Here is a 16,412-nt window from a genome sequence, read left to right on the forward strand (position 1 = left end):
AGGGAGTTAGATATGGCCCTTGTGGCTGAAGGGATCAGGGGGTATGGAGAGAAGGCAGGTACAGGGTTCTAGTTGGATGATCAGCCACGATCATACTGAATGGCGGTGCAGGCTCGAAGGGCCGAATGGCCTACTCCTGCACCTATTTTCTATGTTTCTATATTACCCCTTCACATTAACCTAACGAAGGAAACTTGGTTTGGTATAATAACATTGGAGTCATGATTTAGAAATGTACAACAGCATCTACGCATCATAAATAATTCCATGCTACTTTCTCCTGGACCTGTGCTATGTAAAACTTCAAGGTAAATGTTCAGGTTCATCCAGGAAATCTACTTTCCTACTATTTTTATCTAAACATTACCTTCCCATTTAAAACCATATGCTATGTGATTATTTCTTTGTGTTATACATAATTGTTTGACAAATTGTCAATGTTTACAATGAAAATGTACAGAAAAATAATCCTTAGAAATATTTTAAATGTGTCTACAAAACTGAGGCAACAGCCTTACTGAAAGGCATAAAAGCTAATACTAAAAATTTCAAATCCATATGATATTATTTCTCTTGGAAGGAACTACACCATCACAGTCATGATTGAGGTAACTTATTAAAAGGGGACAGAAAGTATCAGGAAAACCTGTACCTGTTGAGATCTGAGAAGCAATACTTAACAGCCTGACAAGTCAAAGTTCCAAAAAACTTGAACTCAGTGAAGGTTTCATCCAGATTGGTCAACGGTAGTGTTTTAGGAAGAGAGAAACAGGGTAGTTTGTTTTTAATCCACCCTTAGGGTTGGGGGGGGGGGGGGGAGGGAGGAAAATCACTTTCAGAGATCTCTCCTCAGTGACCTGGATCTTACTTTAAGATCTCAGCTTGTTTTATATTTTCCAGCAAAGTAAAATACATTCTCTGCATCCACTCCAGCAAGTATTTTATTTTAAACTACTTAGTTACATAATTTTGTACCTCACAGAAATAGAGTTTAGACAAGCTGCCATCATAATATAAGCCATTGTATTATTTTTGTGAAAATCAACTTTTTCCTTTTTAAGCAATTTGCCTTTCCAGAGATGGCATGCCCCAAAATGAAAACAATGCTGCAAATGGGGTTGAATCAGAGTTCATTATAAATAAATTTTCTCACCCTTGCACAAGATGGAAAAAAAAGTTCATGAAATTTTGATCTCTAAATGTTTTTTATATCTGTCTACAAACTTAAAGTGAGTTTTGTAAATAAGCATTCCAATCCCTTTGGTCCAAGTAATATCTAGTGTTTTTTAAAAACTTGTGTTTTGCCTTTTTTCAGATGTGAGATGAGCTTACACCCCCACAATGAGCTCCATCTGCTGGACATCTGCTACAAGCTATTATTGACATCTGAGGCTCACATCCATTCCCAGTCACTCTTTTATCAATTGTATCTATCAATGCTGAATTACTGTGACAGAACTTTCAAACCTCTTATTTAATCAACAAATCCTCGTGCTATTATGTGCCTAATCCGATGCTTAATGGAAACTCACTTTAATTTTAAACTTAATAGTTTATTTATTCGCTTATGACTTTATTGTCTGGTGTCTTTTTTTAAATAAGCGGCAAGAGTACCTTCATATTGTTAATGCAAGCATTTTGCACAGTTCCACAACTAAAACATGACCTGCAATCATTTGGCCACTTCACTTAGAAAACTTGTTTCATTTTCTATCAACTGGTTAATAAATAACACACAATGAGCTTGAGCTGGCACCTTTGATATTTTATTATTATTATTATCCAAAAGACAAGATTTTCCATAAAATTGTGATCTTGTATAACAACACTTCAAATTTTAAGAACCTGCTCAGAACTGTGACGATATAGATTGTGATCTGGAATACAGCAAGATTTACCAAGTAGTTGTGAAACTATGCTGCTTAGATTATAAAAGCATATTTCTATACTTTACAACACAATTGATCTTGAAAGGGAGTAAGCTCCAGCTTACAGTGTATACATACTGTATATAACCTGAATCTTTGCAAAATCACTTTCTATAAAAACAATAGGTATCACTAAATTACCTGATTAAACTGGGTGTTTGCCAACTTCTTGAGATCTTCCAAATCCTTCTTTTTCAAAAGTTTCTGAAAGAATAAAAATACTGATACAATTAAATATAAAAAGTATGATTTTATTTCTATTTCTCTCCCACTCAAAGTGTGAGATTCTATTTCTATTAGGACAGTGTCGGAACAGATGGGATGCTGACTGTCCATCTACTTGGGCCTTTACTGGGCCCTCTCTGTATGACTGTATGGTTCAAACTATCAACTTAAAATTCATCGATTTACATCTTAGAATTTTACCTCATGTTTGACTGAACAACCCCACAGTAAAAGCCCAATTATTCTTAAGATAAATTATCCTTTTACAGATCTGTAATTGTATTAATTACTCAAATAATATTTTTGAACATTGTACACTAATGAATTAGACTTTGAAATTAAATTCAATATGCTATATATGAACGTATTACTTTGGACCTTGTTATTATCAACCTTCCCGTAACTTTTGTGTTTTATTAAAGTACACCACTCTCAGATAAATGCATTGCTACACATGTTCTGACATTTTACAATAGTCCGCAGGCTAATGACACAACATTATTTTATTACTTAATGGATTCTCAAATAGTAAAACTGAAATGAAGAACAGTTGTGGGAAGTCTCAAAGTTCACAATACACTACAGCAAGTGATATACAATGCAAACTAGATGTTGAAACTGATTGGGCTAAACATAAAGAATAGCCAGAGCAAAGAGAACAAGAGTTTAGGTAGTAAAATAAGTAGTGATTTTGCATATAAAATTACAGATCAAACAGAGAGGACAGAGATACTCCATGGGCAAACCTTAATGTTGTTACACTTACCACCCCTTCTGTGATTGAGATTGCCCGTACAACACCACAGGTTTGGGAGAGTGCATCACACAAAAAGGAAATCTCTGTATTTCTAAACACTTCACTGACGTCAATAATCTATTTTTTTAAAAAACAGAAGTATACTTTAGAGAAATAATTTGACAGCACAAGTAATTTTAACTCCAATTTTATCAGCAGATAAATTAAACACTTCAAAATAAATACTAGAGAAATTGAACAAGGCAGATCAGAAATACTTAGAATTTATCCACTGATCAAATAGCACTAGTATTATACAGTACAATGAAAATGCTCCTAAAGCAAATGGTTAATAACCAAGTCCTATAATTAAGAGTAGTGTTACATGATTCAGAGATCTAGAAAGCTGAGCTGAGCTAGATATACAACCTTGGATCTTTTTCATCAAGGCTGACCACTTCTACTTCCTTTCTGTTTCAACTGCAAAAACCCTCAGCTGAAGTTCTTTACTCCATTATTCTAATACCTTCTTCAGCTTCCATTGCATGATTTATCCTCAATTAATTATCATATTCAAAACTGCCAAATCCCAAATATCAATTTTCAATTAGCTTTTATTCCTGCTGGCCTTCAGTAGCAACTGATCCAACTAATCTGGCAATATCTAACATATAAAATTCTTACTTGCAAGTCCCTCAATGTTCTCTACCTTCACAACTTGCACTCCCACTCCAACATACCTAGCTAAAGGGTCTGCAATTCTTGCACATCCCTGATTTTCTGTGGCTGATCTCATGCATAGGTCAATCCAGGCCCTAGACTCTGGAATCCACCCTGCAAGCTTTAAATGCACCTCTTTTAAGAGTCTCCTTAAAAATTACGAGTACCGCAGCCTCTATTTCCTTCTTATGCAATTTAGTGGGAAACGTACAATTTTAAAGGATCAATACACAAGCAAGTTGTTATTAATGAATATTTCACTATGTACTGTGAATGCATTTTTCAGGTCTTCTGCCTTGTGGTAGGGAAACTGATCCACCAGAACCTCTCTTACTTACTAAAAAATCAAGAATATATTTCAGGATGTTTTGAGAGCATACACCCCATTCTGAGAAAACACACCTTCATTCCAAATCGAGTATCGGGTTTATCAATGCCATAGTTGTCAATGGCTTCCTGATATGTCATGGATGGAAAAGGTGTAGCAATGGGTCCTTTCTCTTCTGGCCAGGAGTACTCTAGTAATCCTTCAACCAGCTTCCGAATCCCCATCTGGTCTACAAAAGACATCTCAACGTCGATCTGAAAAGGATACCAGAGAATTAGAGATAGATACTATAAAATGTGAACAACATATTTTGTACCAGTTAATCTCAAAGCAGTACACTTCAAGAGCACTTATTTAAAGAAGTTAGTCACTTCTTTAAGCCTTAAAGTAGTGAGAGAGCAGGTTGGAAATTTAAGGCTGCAAGAACTGCAGCTTTATTTTAATTTATATCATGGGTTACATTACAATAGACTGAGAAGCACTAGAATTTACATCTTAAAATTACATTATCTAGACTCAAAAAACAACTACAAATCATTGACCATATGGTTATGTCTCAAACCTATGTAAAAATAAGCAAATAAAAGAAAGCAAGCTAGGCAAATTACATGCATGCACTATTTTAGAGGAGACTAAATACTGAGGTGAGTAGTTTCTTTGAAGGTTTAAACTCATTAGGTACATTCAAAACTGAGAAGAAAGTGGATATGAAGATTACTATCCACAACATTGTGGCTAATCTAATCTTTGATTTGAGTTCCACTTTCCAATGTCCTTAATATTTAATTCCCAGGTAGTTCAAAATTGCACCTCCCTTGAATGTACTTAATGACACAGCATGCGAATGTTCAAAGAAACTCAGAAGTTTTAAGTGATCAACACTATTCTGACACCATAACTCCTCAGCCAGCTAAGGGAACATAATCACACAATCTACACTGTCAAACCTCCAGACTTTGATGTGATTCAATGATAGTTGTTTCTTCTCTGAGGGTTTCCCTCCTAATTCCATTATACGGACTATGCTGCTCGAGTATTCCTCTTGGAAAAACTCCCTCATTCCCAAAATTGGTTCTTTGCATGACCTCCTCCAAAAAGTTTATCCTTCCTTGAATAATGAGATCACAACTACTCCCAATACTTGGTGTTGTCTTACCATAACCTTGCAGGATCTCAGAATTCCTACTTCTTACACACATGCAGCTAGTGCCAATAGCACACCCATTGATACACTTCGTTGCTTCCATAAAAGTTGACAATATTATCATTGAAAATGTAGACACTTTCTGGACCTTAGCAGCATTTCTCCTCAAAAGCAGACATCAACTCAGGGATCAACCACCGCATGAGTGGTGCAAGTGGAGTCTAAGCAAGATTAAGGAAAAGAGTCTTTGAAGACTGTGACCTACAGGTCCAGACAAACTTTTTGGTTGCCCTTTCTACATTACTGCATGAAGCTAAATCATGGACCACCTACAGTAGGCACCTGAAAGCCCTAGAACAATACCACCAAAGATTCTTATGAAAGATTTTGATGATCATCTAGAAGGACAGGAACACTAACACCAGTATACTGGAGGAGGCGAACATGAACAGCATCTCCATCTTGATAAAGTAACACCAACTCCAAGGAATAAGTCATGTTAACCGATGTCTAACTCATGTCTCACCAAACAGATCTTTAACTCCCAGATGAAGGAAGGTCAGTGAGCCCCTGGTGGGCAAAGGAAACAACAAATTCAACCTGAAGAAATTCAACACTACACCTAAAAACTGGGAAGACGCTACACTCAATAGATGGACCTGGAGGAAATCTGTCCAAGAGGGAGCAGTGCTATACGAGCGTGATCTCTACTGTGCTGCAGAGAGCAAATGGCAGCTCCAAAAGGAGAGGCTGAACAACTAAAAGACCCAAACATGAATTAACAGCCACCACTTACTTATGCCCACACTGCACAGAATATGTGGATCCCAGATTGGTCTCTATAGCCACCTGAGAACTCACCAATACAAAACCCCTTAAGAGAACATCATATGAGTGATTGCACAACAAAACTTGCTACAAGGCAACATCCATTTAAGTGGAATTATTTATTACCACCAGAAATTGAAGTTTCATTAACATAACAAAGAATTAAACATACTGTTCATTTACCTTCCCTCCAAGTTCCAAACTCACCATAGCTCACCTGAGTAAACTCGGGTTGCCGGTCTGGCTTTGAACCCTCATCTCTATAACAACGTGCCACCTGAAAGTACCTGCAGAAATGATATTGCAAGTGAAACAGTGCAATAACCCAAATCCCTCCTGGAAATGAAACTGAAAGTTTACAAGCCTGTTTTCCAGCCGTTAATGATAATTGCATCTGCAATCTCATAATTCTTTTGGACTTTTTGGGGAAAACTATACATATGAATTTCTGCATGTACTGCCTGTTATACAAGTTTGCTGCTCAGCAATTGAAATTCTGCCTAAAACTTTACTGAAAGAAGTACTAGTTTGCAGACACACTGTAGCAATACCAAAATCTCTTCCATATTGACATTACTGGGAAAGAAAGCCTTCTTAGTGGCTGAATTTAATGGCAAGATTATTGGAATTAATGATTTATGCCTGTAACTGAAATAGAAACATAGAAACATAGAAAATAGGTGCAGGAGTAGGCCATTCGGCCCTTCGAGCCTGCACCGCCATTTATTATGATCGTGGCTGATCATCCAACTCAGAACACCGCCCCAGCCTTCCCTCCATACCCCCTGACCCCCGTAGCCACAAGGGCCATATCTAACTCCCTCTTAAATATAGCCAATGAACTGGCCTCAACTGTTTCCTGTGGCAGAGAATTCCACAGATTCACCACTCTCTGTGTGAAGAAGTTTTTCCTAATCTCGGTCCTAAAAGGCTTCCCCTCTATCCTCAAACTGTGACCCCTCGTTCTGGACTTCCCCAACATCGGGAAGAATCTTCCTGCATCTAGCCTATCCAATCCCTTTAGGATCTTATACGTTTCAATCAGATCCCCCCTCAATCTTCTAAATTCCAATGAGTACAAGCCCAGTTCATCCATTCTTTCTTCATATGAAAGTCCTGCCATCCCAGGAATCAATCTGGTGAACCTTCTCTGTACTCCCTCTATGGCAAGGATGTCTTTCCTCAGATTAGGGGACCAAAACTGCACACAATACTCCAGGTGCGGTCTCACCAAGGCCTTGTACAACTGCAGTAGTACCTCCCTGCTCCTGTACTCAAATCCTCTTGCTATAAATGCCAGCATACCATTCACCTTTTTCACCGCCTGCTGTACCTGCATGCCCACTTTCAATGACTGGTGTATAATGACACCTAGGTCACGTTGCACCTCCCCTTTTCCTAATCGGCCACCATTCAGATAATAATCTGTTTTCCTATTTTTGCCACCAAAGTGGATAACTTCACATTTATCCACATTAAATTGCATCTGCCATGAATTTGCCCACTCACCCAACCTATCCAAGTCACTCTGCATCCTCTTAGCATCCTCCTCACAGCTAACACTGCCACCCAGCTTCGTGTCATCCGCAAACTTGGAGATGCTGCATTTAATTCCCTCATCCAAGTCATTAATATATATTGTAAACAACTGGAGTCCCAGCACTGAGCCTTGTGGTACCCCACTAGTCACCGCCTGCCATTCTGAAAAGGTCCCGTTTATTCCCACTCTTTGCTTCCTGTCTGCTAACCAACTCTCCACCCAACCTTACCCCCAATACCGTGTGCTTTAAGTTTGCACACTAATCTCCTGTGTGGGACCTTGTCAAAAGCCTTCTGAAAATCCAAATATACCACATCCACTGGTTCTCCCCTATCCACTCTACTAGTTACATCCTCAAAAAATTCTGTGAGATTCGTCAGACATGATTTTCCTTTCACAAATCCATGCTGACTTTGTCCGATCATTTCACCACTTTCCAAATGTGCTGTTATCACATCCTTGATAACTGACTCCAGCAGTTTCCCCACCACCGACGTTAGGCTAACCGGTCTATAATTCCCCGGTTTCTCTCTCCCTCCTTTTTTAAAAAGTGGAGTTACATTAGCCACCCTCCAATCCTCAGGAACTAGTCCAGAATCTAACGAGTTTTGAAAAATTATCACTAATGCATCCACTATTTCTTGGGCTACTTCCTTAAGCACCCTGGGATGCAGACCATCTGGCCCTGGGGATTTATCTGCCTTCAATCCCTTCAATTTACCTAACACCACTTCCCTACTAACATGTATTTCGCTCAGTTCCTCCATCTCACTGGACCCTCTGTCCCCTACTATTTCTGGAAGATTATTTATGTCCTCCTTAGTGAAGACAGAACCAAAGTAATTATTCAATTGATCTGCCATGTCCTTGCTCCCCATAATCAACTCACCTGTTTCTGCCTGCAGGGGACCTACATTTGTCTTTACCAGTCTTTTCCTTTTTACATATCTATAAAAGCTTTTACAGTCCGTTTTTATGTTGCCTGCCAGTTTTCTCTCATAATCTTTTTTCCCCTTCCTAATTAAGCCCTTTGTCCTCCTCTGCTGAACTCTGAATTTCTCCCAGTCCTCAGGTGAGCCACTTTCTCTGGCTAATTTGTATGCTGCTTCTTTGGAATTGATACTATCCCTAATTTCTCTTGTCAGCCACGGGTGCACTACCTTCCTTGATTTATTCTTTTGCCAAACTGGGATGAACATTTGTTGCAGTTCATCCATGCAACCTTTAAATGCTTGCCATTGCATATCCACCGTCAATCCTTTAAGTGTCATTTGCCAGTCTATCTTAGCTAATTCATGTCTCATACCTTCAAAGTTACCCCTCTTTAAGTTCAGAACCTTTGTTTCTGAATTAACTATGTCACTCTCCATCTTAATGAAGAATTCCACCATATTATGGTCACTCTTACCCAAGGGGCCTCTCATGACAAGATTGCTAATTAACCCTTCCTCATTGCTCAAAACCCAGTCCAGAATAGCCTGCTCTCTAGTCGGTTCCTCGACATGTTGGTTCAAAAAACCATCCCGCATACATTCCAAGAAATCCTCTTCCTCAGCACCTTTACCAATTTGGTTCACCCAATCTACATGTAGATTGAAGTCACCCATTATAACTGCTGTTCCTTTATTGCACACATTTCTAATTTCCTGTTTAATACCATCTCCGACCTCACTACTACTGTTAGGTGGCCTGTACACAACTCCCACCAGCGTCTTCTGCCCCTTAGTGTTACGCAGCTCTACCCATATCGATTCCACATCTTCCCGGCTTATGTCCTTCCTTTCTATTGCGTTAATCTCTTCTTTAACCAGCAACGCCACCCCACCTCCCCTTCCTTCATGTCTATCCCTCCTGAATATTGAATATCCCTGAACGTTGAGCTCCCATCCCTGGTCACCCTGGAGCCATGTCTCTGTGATCCCAACATAATCATTAATAACAATCTGCACTTTCAATTCATCCACCTTATTACGAATGCTCCTTGCATTGACACACAAAGCCTTCAGGTGCTCTTTTACAACTCTCTTAGCCCTTATACAATTATGCTGAAAAGTGGCCCTTTTTAATGCTTGCCCTGGATTTGTCGGCCTGCCACTTTTACTTTTCTCCATAGTACTTTTTGTTTCTACCCTCACTTTACACCCCTCTGCCTCTCTGCACTGGTTCCCATCCTCCTGTAGTGAACTAACCTCCTCACGCCTAGCCTCTTTAATTTGATTCCCACCCCCCAACCATTCTAGTTTAAAGTCACCTCAGTAGCCCCCGCTAATCTCCCTGCCAGGATATTGGTCCCCCTAGGATTCAAGTGCAACCCGTCCTTTTTGTACAGGTCACGCCTGCGCCAAAAGAGGTCCCAATGATCCAAAAACTTGAATCCCTGCCCCCTGCTCCAATCCCTCAGCCACGCATTTATCCTCCACCTCATCGCATTCCTACTCTCACTGTCGCGTGGCACAGGCAGTAATCCCGAGATTACTACCTTTGCAGTCCTTTTTCTCAACTCCCTTCCTAGCTCCCTATATTCTCCTTTCAGGACCTCATCCCTTTTCCTACCTATGTCATTGGTACCTATATGTACCACGACCTCTGGCTCCTCACCCTCCCACTTCATGATATCTTGGACACGATCAGAAATATCCTGGACCCTGGCACCAGGGAGGCAAACTACCATCTGGGTCTCTGGACTGCGTCCACAGAATCGCCTATCTGACCCCCTTACTATCGAGTCCCCTATCACAACTGCCCTCCTCTTCCTTGCCCTACCCTTCTGAGCTACAGGGCCGGACTCTGTGCCGGAGACACGGCCACTGTCGCTTCTCCCGGGTAAGCTGTCCCCCCCAACAGTACTCAAACAGGAGTACCTGTTGTTAAGGGGCACAGCCACCGGGGTACTCCCTATTACCTGACCTTTCCCCTTCCCCCCCCTAACCGTGACCCACTTGTCTGCCTCCCGTGGCCCCGGCGTGACCACCTGCCTGCAGCTCCTCTCTATCACCTCCTCACTCTCCCTGACCAGACAAAGGTCATCGAGCTGCAGCTCCAGTTCCGTAACGCGGTCCCTAAGGAGCTGCATCTCGATGCACTTGGCGCAGATGTAGACGTCCGGGAGGCTTGTAGACTCCAGGGCCTCCCACATCCAACACCGAGAACAGCAAACTGCCCTCACACTCATACTGCCCCTCTCCTCAAATAACAACAGAAAATGAATGCCAAACCTCCCTCGCCTCGCCTGTTTCCGCCTAAGCCCATTGAGCCGAAGCCCTTAAGTCTTCACTCTGCTCCCGGCTCACTCTGCAGCCCGCAAACTCCGCTGCCCGCTCTATGAGGCTCTGTTCCTTTTAAAACTGCCGCGCTGCACAGCCCGACGTCACACGCCTGCGCAGTCCCGCCTCTCAGAACGCCGTTGGAGAAAAAAAATAACGAAAATTTCAAAAATGTCTTTCTCGGCACTCCCACTCAGACTCTCAGACTCCTTCTTCGAATCAAACCCGAAATAGCACAGACTGTTTATCATAACTGTACTGTGGTTGGATTAAAATGCCAAATTCACACTGCTATTAAAAGGCATTTGATTTCATATAGAAATAGTACTCCTCCCGTCCTCCACATGATCATGAATAGACTATTGGTTGGATAAATTATTCTGCAAACCCTACTCTACTGACTCTTTAAGTTTCACTTTACTTCAACTAATACAAATAAACACATCTTCAGGCATATTATTAGCTGAATAAGATACACGTTTCCAAAATGGTTGCATCTGAAACCCAGAGCACCAAACTTTGTAAATAATTGTATCAGTTTGTAACTGAAACTTTAAGATTGCAAGCTACTTCTTATAAAATCAATATATATTTTTAACAGATTAACTATCTTAACAATCCGTTATTTTCAAACTGTTCAACAAAAAGCTTAAGCTTGCAGCTCTACCTAATTGGGAAAGTTAATACGGTTGGATTGGATCGACTTTATTTCTTACATCCTTCATCTACATAAGGAGTAAAAATCTTTATTTTACGCCTCCATCTAAATGTGCAATGTGCAATTTATAATAAATAGTCTGTACAACAGGACAGTCAATATAACATAGCAATACAACTGTATTTCTATGCTGGATGGAAAAGGACTATTTGGCTTTGAGTTATTTTTCAAATGACCCAGTCTGTTTTGAAGGACGCCATAGAAAGAAAGAACTGAAACATATCCCAGATGATTTTGTGAAGCTGGTGCCCCCATCATACATATCAAAGATTCAATTAAAATTCTGTCACAAGATGACACATAATTGTCTTTCTACTAGTCTTTTATTCTAAAGTTTAGTCTTTTATTTGAATTAGTCTAATCGCTTTTCTGTATTGTGCAAGTTATTCACCAAGATATTTGTTTACTATTTTTCTTTTGATTGTGATTCTATTTGACCGATTGCCTGGAAGGTATGGTTTGGCATAATGATAATTGAGCAGATGATGAATTGGTTCTGACAGCCAGTGAAAAAGTCCACATTTAAGTCGAGTCAAGTCACTTTTTAGTGTCATTTCGACCATAACTGCTGGTACAGCACACAGTAAAAACGAGACAACGTTTTTCAGGACCATGGTGCTACATGAAACAATACAAAAACTACACTGAACTACGTAAAACAACACAAAAACTACAGACCTACCCAGGACTGCATAAAGAGCACAAAACAGTGCAGGCATTATAATAAATAAACAAGACAATAGGCACAGTAGAGGGCAGTAGGTTAGTGTCAGTCCAGGCTCTGGGTATTGAGGAGTCTGATGACTTGGGGGAAGAAACTGTTACATAGTCTGGTCATGAGAGCCCAAATGCTTCGGTGCCTTTTGCCAGATGGCAGGAGGGAGAAGAGTTTGTATGAGGGGTGCGTGGGGTCCTTCAGAATGCCGTTTGGTTTACGGATGCATGTGTGGTGTAAATGTCTGTAATGGCGGGAAGAGAGACTCCGATGATCTTCTCAGCTGATCTCACTATCTGCTGCAGGGTCTTGCAATCCAAGATGGTGCAATTTCCGAACCAGGCAGTGATGCAGCTGCTCAGGATGCTGTCAATACAACCTCTGTAGAATGTGGTGAGGATGGGGGGTGGGAGATGGACTTTTCTCAGCCTTTGCAGAAAGTAGAGACGCTGCTGGGCTTTCTTTGCTATGGAGCTGGTGTTGAGGGACCAGGTGAGATTCTCCACCAAGTGAACACCAAGAAATTTGCTGCTCTTTAACGATCTCTACGGAGGAGTCATTGATGTTCAGCGGAGAGTGGTCGCTCCATGTCCTCCTGAAGTCAACAACCATCTCTTTTGTTTTGTTCACATTCAGAGACAGGTTGTTGGCTCTGCACCAGTCCGTTAGCTGCTGCACCTCCTCTCTGTATGCTGACTCATCATTCTTGCTGATGAGACCCATCACAGTCGTGTCATCAGCAAACTTGATGATGTGGTTCGAGCTGTGTGTTGCAGCACAGTCGTGGGTCAGCAGAGTGAACAGCAGTGGACTGAGCACACAGCCCTGGGGGGCCCCCGTGCTCAGTGTGATGGTGTTGGAGATGCTGCTTCCAATCCGAACTGACTGAGCTCTCCCAGTCAGGAAGTCTAGGATCCAGTTGCAGTGGAAGGTGCTCAGGCCCAGTAGGTTCAGCTTTCCAATCAGTTTCTGAGGAATGATTGTGTTGAATGCTGAACTGAAGTCTATGAACAGCATTCGAACATACGAGTCTTTTTTGTCCAGGTGGGTTAGGGCCAGGTGGAGGATGATGGCAATGGCATAGTCTGTTGAACAGTTGGGACGGTACGCGAACTGCAGGGGGTCCAGTGATGGGGGCAGCAGGGTCTTGATGTGCCTCATGACGAACCTCTCGAAACACTTCATGATGATGGATGTGAGTGCGACGGGACGGTAGCCGTTGAGGCAGGACACTTAGAGACTTCTTCGGCACGGGGATGATAGTGGCGGCCTTGAAGCACGTAGGAACGACGGTGTTGCTCAGGGAGATGTTGAAGATGTCAGTGAGAATTTCTGCTAGCTGGTCTGCACATCCTCTAAGCACTCTGCCAGGAATATTGTCTGGTCCAGCAGCCTACCGTGGGTTGACCCTGCACAGAGTTCTCCTCACATCGGCCACAGTAAGACACAGCACCTGGTCATTTGGAGGAAGGGTGGTCTTAACAATTAATTCAGTTATGTGGACTATTATTCCTTGCGTATCAGGGTTAAAAATGCATATTTAAGGATACAACATACACAAATCTACTTCTGGAAATTCTTTTATATCTTTATGTATTTTAATTGTTTCTATAACATACATATGTTTACATTAAATGAACAAAAAAGTTCTTGAATTTCTCAAGTTCAGTATTACAGAGCAGAATTAAAAAGCATATAAAAGAAGATTTTACAAGCAACATTCAAGGCATATGTCTTGAGGTGCTCACTGGAAATCAAGCAAGAAATACATTGAAATTTTGCTGCATAACATAATAATAATGCACACAAATATTTTGCACACATTACAGAAAAAAATGAGACTGTAAAAGTTTTACACTTGTACCACTGTATCTGAATTCTCCCATAATTATATGACCTGATAACACAGATATTCACATTTTACCACTGCGTGTATATATATAAAAAATTATTGAACTAAAAAGGTATGGAAGAGACAGCATAGAGAGAGCATTCCCAGTTTCAAATTGATGCCCTGGACTCTCTCTTCAACTTCTGCCATATGACAACTGTGACAGGGAGAAAGAACTGCATACTTTTCCTCTCCTTCGTGATACACTACATGACAACTGGTTGGCTCAAATCACAACTTATTAAAAACTGAAACCTAATACGTTGCAGTGTCTGTGTGAATCAATCAAAATCAATATTGAAAAATTCCTAGTCAGAACAACAATTGCCCTGTGGCTTTAAAATTGTATTTTATAGTTAATCTTGTGAGGTTAGATTAATACCTTGGCTAATACTTTCACAAACCTGATAAACTGAAATAAAATCTGAATGATACTGGGAAGACCAACATTTTCTGCTCATCTCTGGTGACCAACCAAGAATCCATCTCCTTGCACCATTGTTGGTAAGAGAGTTTCAAGATTTAGTAAAAACAAAGGAACAGGAATGTACGTCCAAGTTAGTAAGGTGTAAGGCTTGGAGAAGTTCTGTAAATTCACGTTTGTTCTTAATGGTAAATGCCAAAGGTGAGGGAGTTGTTGTCAGAGTGGTGGAGACGAGAAACTACAGCTTTTCGTGGCTGATACACAATGCTGCCACTGTGCACTGCTCAAGTAAAGAAAGTGCAGGGTGATGAGTGGGGTAACAATCAATTGGACTGTGTTATCTGGATGGTGTTGAGCTCAAGACTTGTTGGAGCTGCATTTGTCCAGAAAATTTTCCGTTCCATTCCTGATGTACTTTGCAGAAGCTGAGTAATTTCGTGGAGAATATGCAGACTCTCACTTACTGCTCTTAGAGCAATATTTATGTGACTGGTCCAGCTAAACTAATGCTCAATAATTACCTCCAGTTGTAAATGGTGCACGATACAGTAATAATCATGCTATTGAATGTTAAGTATGTACTCTGTCCTGTGAAGATGGCCTATGCCTTACTTTGAAGCACAATGTTTTTCTTGTCACCAGATCAATGCTTGCCTAAATGTTGTTCAAGCCTTGCAATACACTAGCATGCACTGTTTTATTTTTAAAACTGCAAATGGAACTGAAGATTGTGCATTTATCAAACATCCCCACTTCTGATCTCATGATGGAAGGTCCTACCTGAAGCAGCTGAAGATAGTTTGGTCAAGACATTTTTTTGACGAACTCCTGCAGGAATGCCTGAAATAATTAACTTCCAACAACCATTGGGATCTTCTGCAAGGTGTGCTTCTTTCAGCCTGAGTCAAACTGCAAAACAGCTCTACCAAGTCAGACATATGTGTAGAGGATTTACATAGGTATCTGGGTTGGGAGTTGAGAATCCAGTGCCTAGATCCCTGTCAGGTGATCCATCAGATTTTATTCTTAATTCAAGTTACTTTTTGATTCAATATTTCCTAAACTGAAAAGTCATAATCCCCCACATTTGTTGGTTAGAATAAGATCTTACCTATCCAGTCCTCCAACCATCAGTAACTGCTTGAATTGCTGAGGGCTTTGTGGGAGACTATAAAACTTTCCTGGCTCCCTCGAAGGTACCACAAATTCCTTTGCTCCCTTAAGAACAAACAACAAGTTAAATCTACAGCAAGCTCATTCTGTACCCTTAATGGAGGTGCAGATCTGAAGTCAAGTGAGCACTACATTGTTCATCATGGCTCGTCAAGATAGTAGTTCAGAAAGGCAATCAGCTTTCCTCCTCCAATTTAACTAATTGGCATTTTAAAGACGACCAAACAGGGCAAATATCAATGGAGAGTAAGTTGCCATAAATGGAATCTTATGAAACTGAAACATTTGAACAATTTTCAGTATCCTACAAGTTCATTTACCAGATAGGTTGTAAAAAAAATCTAAGGATTCCAGAAATCTAAATTAGAAAGCAGAAGATGCCAAAAATAGAGGATAGATAGTATCTGTGGAAAAAAACAAATTAACTGTTTAATGTTCCACAGATGTTGCCTGACCCACCAAGTGTTTCCAGCATTTTCTATTTTAGATGATCAGTCTTCCAAACTGTATTTAGCATGTTATCTCCATTCACCAACCTTCAACTGCCATCCTCTCTCCTGATTGTAAGACTCGGAAAAAGAAATGAGATTCTTCCATCTGTTTCACATTTTTCAGCTGTGCTAATCACAATATTGTAGCAGAAGCATATTCTTTCATATCAGACACATAAGTATTCATGATAGCTAAACTGATCAGAGAATGAATTTTTTGACCCAAAGTGTTTGCCAACAGACACCTCCACCACTTGCCTTACCCCATTCCACAGCAGGAGGTCCAGT

General features: G+C 40.6%; 1 protein-coding gene across 4 annotated transcripts in view; it reads right to left on the bottom strand.

The window, feature by feature from the left end:
• Positions 1-16,412, bottom strand: part of dars2 (aspartyl-tRNA synthetase 2, mitochondrial) — a 94,029-nt gene that overhangs the window by 22,641 nt on the left and 54,976 nt on the right. For all 4 annotated transcript variants that reach the window (XM_072274332.1, XM_072274333.1, XM_072274331.1 and 1 more), the window contains 5 exons: positions 15,572-15,678; positions 6,127-6,196; positions 4,012-4,191; positions 2,920-3,027; positions 2,070-2,132 (listed from right to left, as the gene is read on the bottom strand). In XM_072274332.1, coding sequence (XP_072130433.1) covers positions 2,070-2,132; positions 2,920-3,027; positions 4,012-4,191; positions 6,127-6,196; positions 15,572-15,678 — 528 coding nt within the window. The remainder of the gene's footprint in view (positions 1-2,069; positions 2,133-2,919; positions 3,028-4,011; positions 4,192-6,126; positions 6,197-15,571; positions 15,679-16,412) is intronic.

Source organism: Mobula birostris, chromosome 12, assembly GCF_030028105.1.
Source record: "Mobula birostris isolate sMobBir1 chromosome 12, sMobBir1.hap1, whole genome shotgun sequence".
NCBI classification, from domain to species: Eukaryota; Metazoa; Chordata; class Chondrichthyes; order Myliobatiformes; family Myliobatidae; genus Mobula; species Mobula birostris.